This window comes from Rutidosis leptorrhynchoides, chromosome 11 (genome assembly GCF_046630445.1).
Source record: "Rutidosis leptorrhynchoides isolate AG116_Rl617_1_P2 chromosome 11, CSIRO_AGI_Rlap_v1, whole genome shotgun sequence".
Classification (NCBI taxonomy): Eukaryota; Viridiplantae; Streptophyta; class Magnoliopsida; order Asterales; family Asteraceae; genus Rutidosis; species Rutidosis leptorrhynchoides.
The window spans coordinates 401,139,865-401,157,985 of NC_092343.1; the positions used below are offsets into that span (position 1 = coordinate 401,139,865).

Sequence of the window (18,121 nt, forward strand, 5' to 3'; positions counted from 1 at the left end):
AAAACATCACCTGCTAATAATTTTACAACCCCATTAATCACTTCATCTTCCCAAGTATGGACCAAGACCTTTACAGAAGTAAGGTTTTCATCACCTTGAATGATATTGCAGTTACTAAATTCAATCGGTTTAACCCACCACTTCGCAATAGATTCAAACGTAGAAACACACCAGTACTTGAAAGGAACTCCTACAATCTCCAACCACGCAACCCTACCTGGATTAACAAAAGAACCGTCCCAAACACTAACACTGGAAAGGCACCGTTTGATTGGGTGCCTATCAGTCTTCATCAGGTTGTTCACAATATCAAGAGACCCGCATATCAGGAGAACATGCAATCCTCCTATGTATTTAACATGAAACCCTAGATTGCCATTAATATTACCAATAGTAGACAACAAGTTTAGTGCGCCCAGATTTTTTAATTCACCGATAATCACCCTATCGGTAAACCCATCTAACGGATTCTTGTCATCAACGTTTACCACACGGACCTTTTCAAAATCCCTTGACTTTTTCCATTCATTCTTCTTTTTAAGCAGTTTAAACCGTAAGTCATAATCTTCACCACGACGTTCAGAGCCATGGAAATGGCATTTTGCTTTCATATTATTAACGGGATAAGTTGTATAACCATATGCCTCACACAAAGATGGAAAACCATCATCTGCGTTAACACCATGTGGACAGTTTTCATTTTCACCAGCTTTCTTCTTTGGTGTCCACCGAAAACCCTTCTTTACATTTTAAACAACAGCATCATGTTTAGGTTTGACCCTTGAAGTAGCTTTGAAGATTCTGATAGGTCTATCATGAAAGCAGATGCTTTCAAGATCACGAAGCAGCTTTGATTCATTCTGGACCCCATAAAATCTTGTGAAGGCGAATCTCCCACCATGTTTCAATCTCCTAGCAGCCATGTAAATATCCTGATATCCTCAAACATTCTGAACACACGCCATAAATCAGGGATGGACCAATCGTCACTGAAGTTGAAAAACATGAACTATGTCAATCGATACCGGAAGAATCTTGTTTCCGATTGCCTGAAGTTACCCTCCACCTTATCTCGAAGCCTGTTCGTGCTTGCCTTGTGAAACCTCGCCGGAAAGACTCTCTCACTCCTCACACTCTCTCTCTCCATTTTTTGGTGTTATATTGTAATTAGTCCTATATAATAATTATAATTATTTTGATCCGTTTATTTATTATATATAAATAATATGTAATTAGTATACTGTATACATGATGGTTTATGTTGATGCACCCAGTGGCGGAGCCACCTTGTATGTTATGGTGGCACGTGCCCCCATTCATTTTTTGGTAGCAACTTCACTATCTGCACTAAAGCTTATGATCTCTACAATTTAAGTTCTATGTTAGATGGAAAAAGATCCAAAGTCAAACCTTGCGTCTCATGTCAAGTGGATTTGTATCGTGCACTCTCAATTTAATTAAAATTCGATTTAGTAAGATTTTTTTTTTTTTTTTTCATATTTAAGGTATACTAAAATTACATTGTTCTAAAAAGATCTAATTTAATCTAATTTATAAACTTTATATGTATTTGGTAACTTAATAAACTATATATAAGTGAAAATTTTGAAAGTTTGAATCTATAAATATTAAATTATAACATATATAAAAAAGTTTAAGCTCGTTTACTAAACAATCTTTATGAATTATGTTTAAGTTCGAGCTCGAGCTTGTTGAACTTAGCTAGAATTGAGTTTTTAACGAGTTGAGTTCGAGAGTGCCACCACTGAATACATTTTCTGGCTCCGCCCCTGGATGCACCCTTCAGAGTAACCCTTCTTTACGTTACCTAACTTGAAATATAAAAAGGATATTACAGTAATAAACATATCACAAATATTAGCCAGCTTATTTGGTGAAACTTAGGTATGTATACATGTTGGTTTCAGATGCATATACTGCACAATATTTGAGTGGGTCCAGGGTCCCCCAAGAATCGTAATGGGTGCAATGCAGTTGTTAAGTTGTTTCTTCAAAACTTTTTATATATACTACCAATGTGTTTCCTTCTTTGTTCTGCATAGGAACCAATATCCTATAAACTTTCATTTATTCCTTCTACGAAACAACATCATCATCATCATCATCATCATCATCGCCTTGTTCATCCTCAGTCACCTAAACATCAACCGGAACCGAATTCTCTAGCATCACCTCCACCTCTTGTTTGTTAAACTTCTTTTCAAAATCAACCATCTAATTAAGAATACTGCAACAATTTTCATTTTTACTTTCATTGTTGAGTAATTAACGCCAATAATCTCTTCCGAGTAGTTAAAAATGAGGTATATTAAGATTCATAAAGCAAATCTTCAATGGCGTCTCATTCAACGTCATTCAATTACAAGAGCTATTTTATATAACGTGTTCTTGAACTTTAAAAAGGTAGTTAAGATAACTTATTAAATTCTCATATATAATTTATGTTGCTGCCTTTTGTTGCAATTTAATGTTTGTGATATGCAATTTAATGGCGTCAGGGGCGGATTTGAGCATGTTCTAAGTGTGCCATAGAACAGGGCCCATAATCCGAAGGGGCCCAAGAAAAACCTAACATATATTATATTTAGTGATTCACCGCAAGTCGATTAATTGTTTGATATTAAGTTTTTTGCAACCGCTATTTTGCAACCGTTATTTTGAAAGATGGTAGTACTCACGATATTATTAGTTTTATAGAACTTATTATTATATATATGAAAAATTTTACGATACAAAAGGTCTAATTTGTATTTGCTTAACAGGGCCCATATTTTTATTTTTAACGTGACGACCCTGAATGGCGTCTCAAAATAACAAGTTTGTCAAAGCTAAATTGATGAATTATAATGGGATGTGCAGGGCTCTTTTAGCCGTATTTTTCCTGCAACTAGGGCCTGCATGTCAAGAAATTATCTTGTGTTAAATGATGGTATGAGCTGTTATATATTTGGTAAAAATATAACCCTTATTTTGTTTGAAAATTAGAACAGATAAAAATTCATATTGTTGTAAAAAGTTATAAGGAGTAGTAAGTAGTAACATTGAACAAGTTTTCTTACAAGTTAAAAATTTACAAATTAAATTATGGAACTGCTGGTTAATATTTCATATCTTATAGAGTAGTATTATACCATTAAAAACAACATCACTAAACTATAAAAGTTGATAGAGAAAACTACATGTAACTAATTATACATTTTTTGTAACAGGAGAACTAGGCCGCATATGACTTTGTAGATTTCGTCAAATTTGTGACGCTTGGCCTACTAGAGTAAGCTTGTTTTTAAATTTATTCTCACTGTCTAGCGTTTATCAATAAATAACCATTCACACGTTTCTTCTCCGGCAGGTCAGTCATCGGTCAGATTTTATATTTTTCGGGGCTTAAAGCAACAACAGCGACTTTTGCAGTGGACTCTATCTAGTTGTTTGGGGCAAAAGTAGAGATTGGAATCTTTCTACTGACAAGAGAAGCGATAGCGAAGACATCGAGTTTTAAGCAGAAAAATGTCCCCAAGGGACCGAGATTAGGAAACGAAAACTAAGATTCAAAAAGACTTCACTGCGTTAACTAATAAATTAGAATATATTTGATATTTATGATGGAGTATAATTTTATGAATTTTTCCAAGGATAACCATAAAGGTTATCACTAAGAATTAAATTAATGTAAAGGTAGTGATGATATATTTGATAGTTGAGGGAAGTTATTTTTTCGAATTGAGTTAATTATTTTTAATGTATAAGGATTTTTTTTTTTTTTTTTTTTAAAGGCAAGTAAGTTTTATTAATAAAAAAATTACACGAACAAAACTAGCAAGGCGCTAGACAAGACACGATACTACACTCAACACACAAAACATTCAACAAACGAAAAACACGAGATCACAACCCACTCACAGAAGTAGACGCACAACCAACAAAAACTCGACACAAAAGGAAACATATCGCTCGAAAGCCGCGACTAGATGCACGAAAAACACAAGACACGATGTATAAGGAATTTTTACACGTTCAAATTTCTTAATAACAACCCTAAGAATTGTCTATAAAAATCGGGTTAAAGCCAAAAATAGGCTACAAACTTACACAAATGTACCGATGTCGTCCACAAACTCATTTCCTTCCTATTGTCGCCTACAAACTTATAAAAAATGTGCTAATATAAACAAAATACTTTTTTTAACCGTCAATCAAAATGGTTGATTATGTGGCTTCTAAGTAGTCATGACACGTCGGTGATACATCGAAACAGAACTGAAAGTATATGAGCGACATCGGGACACAACTGAAAGTATATGGGTGACATCGGGACACAACTGAAAGTATATGGGCGACATCAGGACATATAAAATAAATAAAAAAAAGTTTAATAATTAACTTCACCGGTTCAGCAGGTAACCGGTAACGAAATGTTAACATCAGCACATTTTTTATAAGTTTGTAGGCGACAGTAGGACGGAAATGAGTTTGTGGGCGACATCAGTACATTTGTGTAAGTTTTAAGTTTGTAGCCTATTTTTGGCTTTAACCCATAAAAATCCTAGGGAGTAATTTCATTTTGTCTGATATTTACGTTTAAGTTGGTTAATTGATCAAAATCAAAGTTAATTAACGACCATCCCTTGATTGACTGATTTGTTCCGGCAAACTAACGACTTTTACAACCTTTCTATCATAACGAACTCCTAGTCATAATTATAATATTCACGAGAACCTTTTTTTGCCAGATACGAAAATCCTATACAACAAAATTTCAAGAAAACACAAAAGATTTTACGCTAACAAAAGTGTTTGGTCTATATATAAAATGAATTTTCAGTTTCCTTATAGACCTGTAATGTACAAAATATACTTCATGTAGTACTACATCTCCCAAAGGGGCGTCTCCCCAATTTCTTACCTAACTCAAAACCCTTTTCCCCCTTTTTTTAAACACAAACTTAACACAAAAAAACAGTTCAAACTGCTAACCATGTAGTTGATATAAAGCTAGACAAAACTGTGACGTAACAAGTTTAGCATTAACAGAGGGTTTGTACATAATCAGCAATTTCCTTCCTTTCACGTTTCGTTCAAAAAAGTTGTGCTTCTAGAAGCCCGTAACTACTTTTTCACACTTTCTTCATTACTAATCTCCGATTGACTATCCGTTTCACTTTTGTGATTACTATTTTCAGATACGTTTACGAACCCGTTCTCTTCATGACCCGTTTCACTCTTGTGATTACTATTTTCGGGTCGGTGTACAGACCCGTTTTCTTCATGACTCGTTTCATTCTTCTCATGTGTACCAATCGTTGATTTCATAACAGGTAGTGATGCGTGACTTAGAGTCGAACATAATGTAGCAAATAAACTTTCTTTTGATTTAGGGGTTGTGGTGCTTAATTTGTGTTTCTTGACCAAGTTTGACTCGTCCTTTGCAGCTAAAAGTTTTCGTTTTAATCTAAATTCTAAACTTTCTTCAATGTCTTCCGATTTTTCCAAGTGTTTTTTTGGTGGTGGTTTGTAGTCTTCATCATCCTCATCGTCTTCATAATCAACTAGTCCACCGGGCCTTTAACAAAAAAACACATTCAACAAAATTATATTTAAATTTAAAATTATTATATACTCAGCAAATGGTATTATATACACACTATACTAATTACGGAGGCCATTTTACTGTTCACAAGGGTAAAAATGTCATTTTGCAGTTGTCCCTTTTTTCTGTTTTATCTGTCGCTGATGCCATCTTTTTTTTTTTTTTTGTGGTTTTGGCTTCTCTTTCGGGGCTTTTCATTTTGCCCCAACAAAGTGGGGCCAGCTATTTACTACTTGTAATTAACAAACAAATACCTTGACGATGGACAGCTGGCATCAGACCCATTGGTTAAACCAGGTTGTACATGTTTTCGCGTTGTTGTACAAGGTATTGATGCAGATGTCGAATCTTCTTCATCACTGTCAAACATAACCAAAATCAGCAAAATAAGGTATTCAAAATCTATAAATTAAAGCTGGTGGGTTGGGTAGCGGGTCGAGATAGGTGTGGGGTCAACTTGGGTAATAAGTAAATGGGCCGAAGTTGTCAATGATAATATAACTAGGATAATGTAATGAAGAAAAATACCTATCCTTGTTGAAATAATCCTCCTCTTCTTTTTCCAAAACACGCTCTTCTACACGTCTTCTAGAATCTTCTTCAATTAGATTTGCTGCATGCTCCTGTGTCTGATCATATCTAAGTTTGAAAGATTGAATTGAAGGTAAACTGTCAAATTTAACCAACCGATCCCAAAACGTTTCAACTATATACTTCAATAGTATCTTCATATTATCCTGCATAAAGGTCATTATATCATCAGACCACGCGCTACAAATCATAGGGCATATAATAAATTCAGTGTTGCAGCACATGGATTTACTCCCCGAGTACTCAGTCAAACTTGGTCAGCACTCATTGAAACTTGGTCAACACTCGGTCAAACTCGGCCAAAACTCAATATTACTCGAAAAAATAGTCAAATCTCGCAATTTCTCGAAAAATAAGCAAAATTGGTCAAAGTCAAACTAGGTCAACATCTGAGTACTCCCCGAGTACTCGGTCAACACTCAGCGAAAACTCAATATTACTCAAAAATTAAGTCAATTCTCGCGATTTCTTGGAAAATCAGCCAAATTTGTTCGAAAATGGTCAAAGTCAAACTTGGTCAACATCTAAGTACTCCCCGAGTAGCGATTTTTGCAACCTGGATAAATATACGAAAAAAGGAAAATAGTAATAAATACCTTACGGATATGCTCGAAAAGATCCAAAACTGCAGAGTTTAACAAATTATAGCGACTACCATTAATGGTAAACACATCAACAATTGGCTTAAACACGTCGTGTTTTGCAATATACGTCGCAAGATGTTCATCCTGCAAATATCACCAAATTAAATAATTCTTACAGTGCACTAATTAATCAAATTACAACAGTATAAAAAAAATGTAGCCTTACGTTATGTGAGATTAGGGTTCGAATGAATCGAACAGCTGCAACTACAAGATATTTTTCCCTTCGTTGAGTGAGATACAATACCTTATCTAACACACCGTTAAGTAAGAAGTTACACCTGCAAACCATACGGAAAAAAATTCACATGCATATTTCACATGGAACAAATAAAAAATATATTAAAAAAAAAACTTTATTATAAACATTTAATTAAGATAGAAGAATTAGAAGATTACTTTATTCTATAAGGATGGTGCAAAACACAGAAGCATAGGAGATCACATATGTTCAAAAGTATTTCAGGCTTTGCATTCGATTGAATTCCATCAGAATTATTTGGAAGGCATGATGATGTTATTACATTGATTAGTTGATCCAAATGCCTCTCATAAAATACTTCAACAATAGCATCTCTCTACAAAAACAAAAAAAAAAAAACAAAAAAAAAAAAAAAAAACAGAGTGAACAAAGTAAATGTTGCCAAGGTTGCAAAAATCACTACTCAGTACTCAGGGAGTATTCGGATGTTGACCAAGTTTGACTTTGGCCGTGTTCTGACCAACTTCGGCTTTGACTGATTTTGACCAAGTTTGACTTTACTGGTTTTGAACAAATTTGACTATGACTGTTTTGATCAAGTTTGACTTTGACTGGCTTTGACCAAGTTTGACTTTGACTGGTTTTGACCATGTTTGACTTCGACTGGTTTTGACAAACTTTTGATCGAGGAATTTGACCGAATTTTGACCGGTTTCTCGAGTAAACTGAGTTTTAGCTGAGTTAGACCGGGTGTTTACAGAAAAATGACCAAATTTGACCAAGTTTGACCGAGTACTCGCCGAGTAATTCCAAGTTCTTCAACATTGAGGAAATGTTGCAATAACCAACGGCTATAAGATAATGAAAAATAGGAAATTAATAAGTAGACTAACCTGTCCTGCAGAAGAAAAAGAATCAAGAAGACTTTTGATTATTTCAAGAAATTGGCAATGCATATCATCCCCAAAATCTGTAAGCATACCTTTCACCTATAAAATATTAACCACCTTGTTATTTTCCTAATAAAAACTGAATTACAATACACATATTGTGTGTTACATACCAGAAGCCCAAGTAATCGTACACCTTCTTTCCGACTAACATAAGAACGTAACAAGGTTGGGTCCTGGTTCAATGAAAACATAAGGATGTCTGTCCTGCATTCATAAGATATGTCTAAGTATTGGTCTTTGTGCCACTTAAAAAAAAAGAATTAAAAATAAATAAAAAAATATATGAAAACCTACTTACAACAACAAAGTGATATACAAATTGCTTACCCAGTCAGAACAAGTTTCTTATCATCACTCTGCAAAATATCAGTAATCACACCAAATATGCCTTCACTCACTAGATCCCTATTACAAACATTAAAAAGAACTCAGTCAAACTTGGTCAAACTCGGTCAAAACTCGGGATTACTTGGAATTGTGATAACTTGGTCAAAGTCAAACTTGGTCAACATCCAAGTACTCCTCGAGTGGCAAGTATTGCAACCTTGATTCACACATTAAAAAACAAGATCAAGATTTACACCTGAATAGGCGGAGTTGTTGGACAACTTGCAAGCTCTTGCTTAGACTACAAAACTCTTGCAAGAAAAAAACCTACACATTGACATGCAAACATACTTACTCAAGATGAAAGGTGCACATATTATTATTTATTATTTATAATTTCAATTATAATAATAGTAGCATCAAGAAAGAAAATTTACCAGATTTCTCTTGGAATCAGGAGATGTAGTAGGAGATTTTAACCTTTCAAACAACTCCTTAATAAACGTGCTATCATCTTTCAATAAAGTAACAACCTACCAAAAAACATGCTAATAATTAAACAATAAACAAGCGTTTAACTATATGGATATTTAAACTTAAATAATTAAATGTGAGAGTCTCACCATTCCATTATTCGAGTGAATCATAGAATTAAAGCTTGCAACTGTGGCATCATCCAATACCCTACGCAACACAACGTCCTAAAAACGAAACATATATATAATAAATTATAAATTCCACAACAAATAATAGAAGATAATTAATAGGTGCAAAAGTAACAGGTCCAACCTTTAGATAACCGATTCTGTATGTCTGATGTATCTTCGATAAGGCTAAAGGGTCTTTAATTGGTATGGCCTACATGAGTGACCACTAAAGTTATTACTCCGTATATTGCTTACATAAAAACTAATTAATAATTTATAATTTATAATTTATAATTAATAATAATGGCTAAAAGAACATCTTTTAAATCATCACCAGTGTTGCAGACCTCGGAATTACTCGGTGAGTACTCGTCTTTGCAACTCGGGAGTACTCAGCGAGTTCACGGTCAAACTTGGTCAAGCTTGGTCAAACTCGGCCAAAACTAGGTCAAACTCGGTCAAAACTAGATCAAAACTCGGCCAAAACTAGGTCAAACTCAGCCTAAATTAGGTCAAACTGGCCAAAACTCGGGATCACTCAAAAAAAGGGTCAAAACATGACCAAAAGTCAGAAAAATAGTCACAATTGGTCAAAAATTGGTCAAATGAGTCTAAGTAAAACTTGGTCAACATCCGAGTACCCCGAGTTGCCGAGTACTCCCTAAAGAGTCCCCGAGTAGCGATTTTTGTAACTTTGCTTAACGCATAGATCCAAAGAATCTAAACACTAAACAAAAACATTAAGATTATGTACCTCCTTAAAGACAACATGTTCCTTAAGGTAATTTCGATGATGAATGTGAGGTATCTCCGGGTCATCTGTAACCCAACACAAAAAAGCGATCGTAAGACTCATACAAAAGAAACAGAGATGATGTCATCATTTCTAGAACAAAAAACTCACATTCAAGACATCCAATAATATCCATCATTAATTCATCACTGAATATTTTTTCAAATATCTGAGGACTATTAAGTAGAACTGCAATTAATATAAATACAAATTCATCAGGTTTTAAAAAAAAATCATGATATCATGATAGAAAAATACTTAAAAATTGATGAAGATGATGGAAATCGGGGTATTAACTGATCCCTTTAACAATCTTGTATATCATGTGAAGACCATCATTGTTCTTCAAATCTTCACACGCTCTAAACAAATCCATCAGCTTCCGAAAAAAGACATGCTGTTCGCGAAATATTTACATTTTATATATGTTTACATTAATAAAGATTATAGGATAATAATATATATATGCTTTATGCTCTTGAGTAATAAGAACAACATACATCATGCAGTATGAGCTCAGTTACACCCAACTGATCGGTAACACTACTGTCAACTACAGCCTGCAAGAAAAACATCATTCAACATAAACTTCATTACTTCAATGAATAATATAAATATAATATCAGCTGATATGATTTTATAATAATGATACAAATAACAGACTTTTATTCTAACTCTGAACCTTAAGTATTGAAGGAAGTGTTGATAATTCAACAGCAGGCAACTCACGCAACTCATTGTTAGCCCCATTATATGTGTCATCTGCATTATACATGAAAATTAGAACTAGCAAAAGATAATAAAGTCTAAAGGTAGATCAAAGTTACTGCGGAGAGTGTCGATATGCAGATTCCGCTGCACATTGCATATATTATCCCTACGTAAAACAAAACGATAATCATATGAATAAACAAAAGGTACTAACAAGGAATATAAAATACATGAAAATATCGATTAACTAAGTACCATATGTATGAGCAACCCGTAGTCTCTTGAAAACTAAGAGCTAAATCACTTGAAAACTTTGAATCCCTCCACGAAATTATCGTTCCTAAACAACAAAACCATTAAATCACGAAAAACACCACTAAACGACTCCCGATTTTATATAAAAAGATACCTTCTTGCTTGCGATAAATATCATCCGAACTAATATGATGCACAAGCAAAGTCTCATTATCTTCTTCATCAATCACAAACAGGGCCAATTCTTCAGACCTCTATAATATATTATCATAAGTTGAAATTCATACTAACAATTTCACTGATTGTATATTAAGATGTAACGATAAAAACGCACCTCTAAATAATCGATTGTAACATGACCAGTCCCTTGATCATCCCATTTTCCATCATCATTCAGTCGATACACCTTAACACGCTATCATTATTCACACCATTCATCAGTCAGGTTAAACAACGTATCTAGAACATTATATGTACATATGTATGTATATAAGTAACACTGAATAACATATTAAGTGAAGCTAATTAAATATTAACTTAATAACTTAAAAGCATAACAATACGCAATTAATAAGAGTAAATGAAGCTGATTAAGTAACTCACCTGCATCGAATTGTTGTTCGAAGTAGATAATTTCTCAGGCGCGCCATTACCCATGGCAACTTAATTGTGCAAAATTAGGGTTTTTGTTATGGGGGATTTTTTTTTTTTAGAAGAATTAGGTGTGAACTGGAATGAAGGTTAACTGAGAAAATGGAATTGTGAGAAATTGATTGCGAAGAAAGAAACCCTAAAATGAACCAATTGATGGATAGATATAGATACAAAGAATATATATGTAAAGCCTGTTTCTATCTGTGTCTATTTTTTGCTCTCGAAAGCTTTATTTTTTGCTGTGGAAAAGTTTTCGTGTTAACGTCTCATCTTGTTTTTGCCAATGACAGTGGTAAAAATAAGTATAAAAAGATTTACATAAATAACCCTTTAGGTTTAGGCTAATTACATGTGTAAGTAAAATTAGAAAGAAAAAAAAAATATCTATGAAAAGCACAAAGCAATAAATTACAAAGTGATGCATACGGATAGCAAAAAAACTCTATTGAAAATTTTGAAACTCGATATTTTTAGATCGGGTTCGGTTTGAATAAATAGTTTTATACACAAACCTGATTAATCGACCCGTGTACCCGAAAAATGCCCGAGTCCATATACTCGGCCCGTAAATCCAAATATTTGGCTTGTATACCCGATTACCCGGCTTGTATACCCGACTACCCGGCTCGTATATCCGAAAAAAGATTTGAATATCCGTGAGAGAATCCATTTACCCGATAGTTCGTAAGTAAATTGGTATCCGGATACCCTGAGGAAACCTGTTTACCAGCTAGTTAGTAATTAAATGGGGACCTGACGGGTTCAGGTTTGAGACGGGTTAATTTAATCGGATCCGGGTCTTGTAGTGACCCGAACTTTTCCATGTTTATATATATATTAAATGAAATTGTTATTTACATGATTAAATGTTTCCAACATGTTAAGCAATCAAACTTGTTAAGACTTGATTAATTGAAATAGGTTTCATATAGACAATTGACCACCCAAGTTGACCGGTGATTCACGAACGTTAAAACTTGTAAAAACTATATGATGACATATATATGGATATATATATAGTTAACATGATATTATGATAAGTAAACATATCATTAAGTATATTAACAATGAACTACATATGTAAAAACAAGACTACTAACTTAATGATTTTGAAACGAGACATATATGTAACGATTATCGTTGTAACGACATTTAATGTATATATATCATATTAAGAGATATTCATACATCATAATATCATGATAATATAATAATTTAAAATCTCATTTGATATTATAAACATTGGTTTAACAACATTTAACAAGATCGTTAACCTAAAGGTTTCAAAACAACACTTACATGTAACGACTAACGATGACTTAACGACTCAGTTAACATGTATATACATGTAGTGTTTTAATACGTATTCATACACTTTTGAAAGACTTCAAGACACTTATCAAAATACTTCTACTTAACAAAAATGCTTACAATTACATCCTCGTTCAGTTTCATCAACAATTCTACTCGTATGCACCCGTATTCGTACTCGTACAATACACAGCTTTTAGATGTATGTACTATTGGTATATACACTCCAATGATCAGCTCTTAGCAGCCCATGTGAGTCACCTAATACATGTGGGAACCATCATTTGGCAACTAGCATGAAATATCTCATAAAATTACAAAAATATGAGTAATCATTCATGACTTATTTACATGAAAACAAAATTACATATCCTTTATATCTAATCCATACACCAACGACCAAAAACACCTACAAACACTTTCATTCTTCAATTTTCTTCATCTAATTGATCTCTCTCAAGTTCTATCTTCAAGTTCTAAGTGTTCTTCATAAATTCTACAAGTTCTAGTTTCATAAAATCAAGAATACTTCCAAGTTTGCTAGCTTACTTCCAATCTTGTAGAGTGATCATCCAACCTCAAGAAATCTTTCTTATTTACAGTAAGATATCTTTCTAATACAAGGTAATACTCATATTCAAACTTTGATTCAATTTCTATAACTATAACAATCTTATTTCGAGTGAAAATCTTACTTGAACTTGTTTTCGTGTCATGATTCTACTTCAAGAACTTTCAAGCCATCCAAGATCCTTTGAAGCTAGATCCATTTGTCTCTTTTCCAGTAGGGTTATCCACAAAACTTGAGGTAGTAATGATGTTCATAACATGTAACACCCCGTTTTTCTAAACATGACGCTCGGAGCGTCATTTGAAGTCCAAGAATGATTATTTAATAGTTTGGATGTAATGCATTGACCACGATTGACTTTGGGATGTTTTAAAAGTGAAATTGGAGTACATCAGGTAAACTGTCGAGTTTGAGTGCAGTTTGTCGCGTTCTGGTGCGTCGCGTTCCGTGACAAACATGCTTGAAACGAGACAACTTCTGATGGTGATTTCTGTCCACTTTGTCGCGTTTGAGTGTTGTGTGTCGCGTATTGGTGTCGCGAAACGCGACAAGGTGTCGCAAAACGCGACAAATGTCGCTGTAATGACATTATTAACCCATTTTAATGGAATCTTTTGAGGGTGTTTTGGTAAATTCACTTATGGCCGGTTCTAGAGCCATAAGACTGATTCAAGGTTCATATTATCCTCATTTTCACTCAAAAACACTTTCACCTTCAAACCCTAGAGAGAGAGGAGAGTTTTAGAGAGAGAGAACTCCATTTGGAGAAAAAGGAGGTTGTTTTGGGTCAAACCTCAAGTGTTAAAGTTGTTCATCTCGTCAACGGCATCATTTTGGTGGTATTGGTAAGTCTCAACTCCGAATTTCATCTTTGTAATTTGATATTCAAGTTTAGGGTTTTGAGCTAGTTATTTGTAAAACTCATTTAGGAGGTGAAATGGGTAATTGTAACTAGTTATTGTTGATGTTGGTGGGTTTTGGTTTGGTTAATGATTTAACGATGTTTAAGGCTTGTATGTAGCTTGTAATCACTAGTATTAGTGATTATAGAAGTGTTGGAACCACTTTGGGTGTATTTTGGTTAACTAATTTTGAAATGGGTCAAATTAGGTTTAAGGTGTCATATTGGAAAAGATTGGTATTTAACGCCTATGCTTGGGTTTAATTGGTATATTAGGACCAATGTCACTTGTGTTAGTGATCATTGGCTAGTTTTGGCGCGGTTTGAGCTTGGAAGTGCATTTGGGTCGAAATTGCACTATTTGACAATTTGGGTCGATTTGTAAATCCACCCTAATTGTGTTGTTGTATTTGTGTTAATGGAATAGGTACTTTCCATTGGCGTGTTGTGGATTACTTGGTTGCATTCATCAAGGCTTAAGGTGAGTGTTAATATCCTATGTGCATATGTATGTGTAGGATGGGTGCGGGTCAAGTGAAGTGGTTCTCGGTCATAGAGCTCACTTCACATATAGGTGGATTGATGGACTTGTATATAGGTCCAATTGGCACGGTTGTGCATTTTGGTTGACCACCTTTGGCGAGGTGCACACTTTGTGTGTACGTTATCACATGGGCGTGTGATGTGGATTATATAACCCCAATGGCGAAGGGTTAATATTGTGAGTGGAGTATTTATACGTACGTGTATATGGCGTATCTATTTGTGGGTGTTATGGCATGAACCATCGAGCCGGTAGTGCCATAACATGTGTGCGATAAGATGTGAACCACGTGCCGGTAGCATCGAGTGTGAACCACGTGCCGGTAGCACTATAAAATAATTGATGTGAACCACGTGCCGGTAGCATCGAGTGTGAACCACGAGCCGGTAGCACTATAAAATAATTGATGTGAACCACGTGCCGGTAGCATCGAGTGTGAACCACGTGCCGGTAGCACTATAAAATAATTGATGTGAACCACGTGCCGGTAGCATCGAGTGTGAACCACGAGCCGGTAGCACTATAAAAGAGTATGACTCAAATGCGTATGGTGTGAACCACGAGCCGGTAGCACCATAGCGTTATGGTTAACCTTGGGTGTTTTACGCGTTGTTATATATATATATATATATATATATATATATATATATATATATATATATATATATATATATATTGTATACGTATAATGTTGTATCGACGTGATGTAGCTAACCTTCTGGTTGTAGCTTATTGGCATTGTTCACAACGTTGTTTGCGAACTTACTATATTGTTGGTGTTGTTAGCTTGTGCTTAGTGAACGTGCGGTATGCTAGGTTTAGCTTGCCTTATACTTTGATGCTTCGGTATGCGCTATTTGATTATTATTGTGGCGTGTCCATTTTATGCATATATATGTATGTAGTATATTTTCACTCACTAAGCGTTAGCTTACCCTCTCATTGTTGATATTTTTATAGATTCGCATGCTTGGCGGCTCGGGTAAGCTTGGGGATTAGAGATCTTGGCTAGGTTGCTTTAGAAGATCTTGCTTTTGGACTCGATTAGGATTTGGGTAGCGTAGTCCCAAATCACTATGCTCTGTTTTGTGAAAACGTAACTAGTCGGGTCATAATGATTACAACTGGATTACGATTTAATTAATGAACCATTGTATTAGGGAGTTTAAATTATTGATGTATGTTTTAAGTTCGTTGAACTTACTTTGGTAACAAATATGTTTTGGAATTAGTGTAATGGGACCTAAAGTATTATTTAACGCGTATTAAAAGGAAAATTTTTTATGGGCCGGTTTTAATACGGGTTGGGTCGTTTCAAGTGGTATCAGAGCATGGTCTAAGGGATTTAGGTGACTTGAGATAGGTACCTAGACTTAGACTTTTGTGTGTGCTTATTTGTTGCGGGACTTGTAGGATTTCAGGTCCGAATGGGTTATAGTTAGTGCCTTGTTTGTAGGTAGACTAACGTTTGTATTAGTAATGCGGATACTATTAATATATTAATTGTGTTGTGATAATAATTCTCACGTATGTGCATATCGCGTAGAATTTGTTTGTGTTTGTTTATATCAACGAGCGAGGCGGTCGTTGTACTAACGAGTTAATACGGCGTGTGTGCGTAATAAGGACTTGCAAACCTTATTACGGGTGCAAATCGTGTCTAGCAAGTGATGTACAACGAGTGTTTAGCAAGATGGAGCGGTGTTGTGTGTGTGGTTTTATACGTTCGTGATCTAATCGCTTTGCATTCATAAGAATGGCGACGGGAAACAGGAATCGAGACGAACGATTTGGAGTTTAACGCTAGAGTTGCGGCCGCCGTTGTAGAGCAAATGAGTGCGTTTCGAGAAGAAATGGATAGGAAGTATTCTGAACTTCAAAGTAGTGGTGAAATGGAGTGTTGTCTTAAAAGCTTCATGAGGACTAAACCCCCGATGTATGACGGAAAACCGGATCCTTTAGTGAGCTCAACTTGGATCTCGGATGTCGAAGGGTGTTTTCGCACTATTGAATGCCCTCCCGAGAAAAAGACGAGACTCGCTACTAGTTTGTTGAGGGGTAGGGCAAAGGATTGGTTGGATGGTAAGATTGATCTTGTCGGTGGTGAACCGGTTATGGCTTTATCGTGGGACGAGTTTAAGAAGGAATTCTTCGAGGAGTTTCGAACTTCAGCCGAATTGTCGGAAATGTGTAATGAGTTGAGAAATTTGCAACAAGGTTCTATAGATTTGAATACTCTCAAGACGACCTTTATGGCGAAGGCTCGTTTTTGCCCGGAGTATTTGGGAAATGATCGTTTGTTGATGGGGGATTTCTATCGGACCTTGAGTGATGACTTGAAGAGTAAAATTAGCCGGGGTCAAGCGAAATCGTTTTCGGAATTATTCGACTTAGCTAGAGGTTTCGAGTCGTATCCACGATCGAAGAAGGGTGAACCTTCAAGGGAGAGAAGGGTGTTTCTTATGGTGCTCCGAGTAAGAGGACTAAGGGTCCGAGTGTGAGCACGGGTGGTACGCGAACGGGTATACCGGATTCTAGTGCGGCTAGATGTTACAATTGTGGCGTGAGGGGTCACAAGTCTTGGGAATGTTCGGTACCGAAGGGTGATTGCATGGTGTGCTTTAATTGCCAAGAAGAAGGACATCGTAAGTCGGAATATCCCAAGTTAGCGGGGACGGGTGCGGCAAGGAGACGTTAAGGTACGTTTCGTTTTAATAAATATGCCCTTTGATTATTTATTAAGTGCCGTTTGAATTTGAGTTGATTAAATGCCTTGTGTTGTTCATATTGTTGTTATGGGTGACATTCCTAATGGAAGTACCCAATGGTGACGTTGATTGTCGGGCGAAGGGCGTAAGACTTGGTGCCACCAAGCATTCCTTAGTATCTGGGAAATGTTTCTACCAAGCCATGGAAATAGGTTTTGGTGTTCGGTTGTTAAGCGCGTGTTCGCTTTTGTGTGGAGGTCGATGAACCGTGAGGTTCGTCGGGTGGATTGGAACCCGAAAAAGATCGAGTGTTTGATCTTGATGTATGTTGGTAAAGGAGTCTACGTGACGTGACATTAGGTGCCTCTTTTATACCTACTAGCGTGGTGTTCAACTCTGATTGTGTTGTGGTTACATTGTACTTAGGGTACCGGAGTGAAACCCTTAGGTACATGAGTGACTAGGTGGAAATTGACAAACTAGAGCAATTGGATGATTGCGAGGGTGTGGTTTGTGTAATCGTGGTACACTTTTTGTTCGAAGTGTTTAAGGATTGATTGAAATCCTTCGTGTGCTCAAGGCTGGAGCAAGATATGGTGATGGGTCGTGTGAGCCCAATCGTTTGTAAAGTCTACCTTTGGTAGCATTGTACGGTTGTACGAGTTGTGGATATGGGACGTAGTTCCAAGTGGGGGAGTTAC

The 18,121-nt window shown here is 35.6% G+C and overlaps 1 protein-coding gene across 1 annotated transcript; it reads right to left on the bottom strand.

Annotated features, from left to right (window-relative positions):
* Positions 1-4,806: 4,806 nt before the first annotated feature.
* On the bottom strand, positions 4,807-11,594 carry LOC139877626 (uncharacterized). Its single transcript, XM_071865053.1, has 23 exons — positions 11,335-11,594; positions 11,066-11,146; positions 10,886-10,985; positions 10,732-10,816; positions 10,593-10,642; positions 10,448-10,527; positions 10,266-10,325; positions 10,063-10,162; positions 9,877-9,954; positions 9,727-9,791; positions 9,115-9,183; positions 8,949-9,026; positions 8,763-8,858; positions 8,582-8,652; positions 8,326-8,403; positions 8,109-8,202; positions 7,939-8,034; positions 7,243-7,421; positions 7,010-7,124; positions 6,796-6,927; positions 6,137-6,345; positions 5,863-5,967; positions 4,807-5,581 (listed from the first exon to the last, which is right to left on the bottom strand). The coding sequence occupies exons 1-23, from the start codon at positions 11,386-11,388 to the stop codon at positions 5,128-5,130; spliced, it is 2,529 nt and encodes an 842-aa protein (XP_071721154.1). The 5' UTR covers positions 11,389-11,594; the 3' UTR covers positions 4,807-5,127.
* Between the last annotated feature and the right edge of the window lie 6,527 nt (positions 11,595-18,121).

Excerpts from the sequence above, each read along its gene's own strand:
- LOC139877626 (XM_071865053.1), bottom strand. The coding sequence starts at position 11,388 with ATGGGTAATGGCGCGCCTGAGAAATTATCTACTTCGAACAACAATTCG. Across the intron at positions 8,653-8,762 it reads CTGATTCCAAGAGAAATCTG|GTTTTTTTCTTGCAAGAGTT; the intron begins GTAAATTTTCTT and ends GTCAATGTGTAG. Across the intron at positions 8,404-8,581 it reads CAACAACTCCGCCTATTCAG|GGATCTAGTGAGTGAAGGCA; the intron begins GTGTAAATCTTG and ends TGTTTGTAATAG.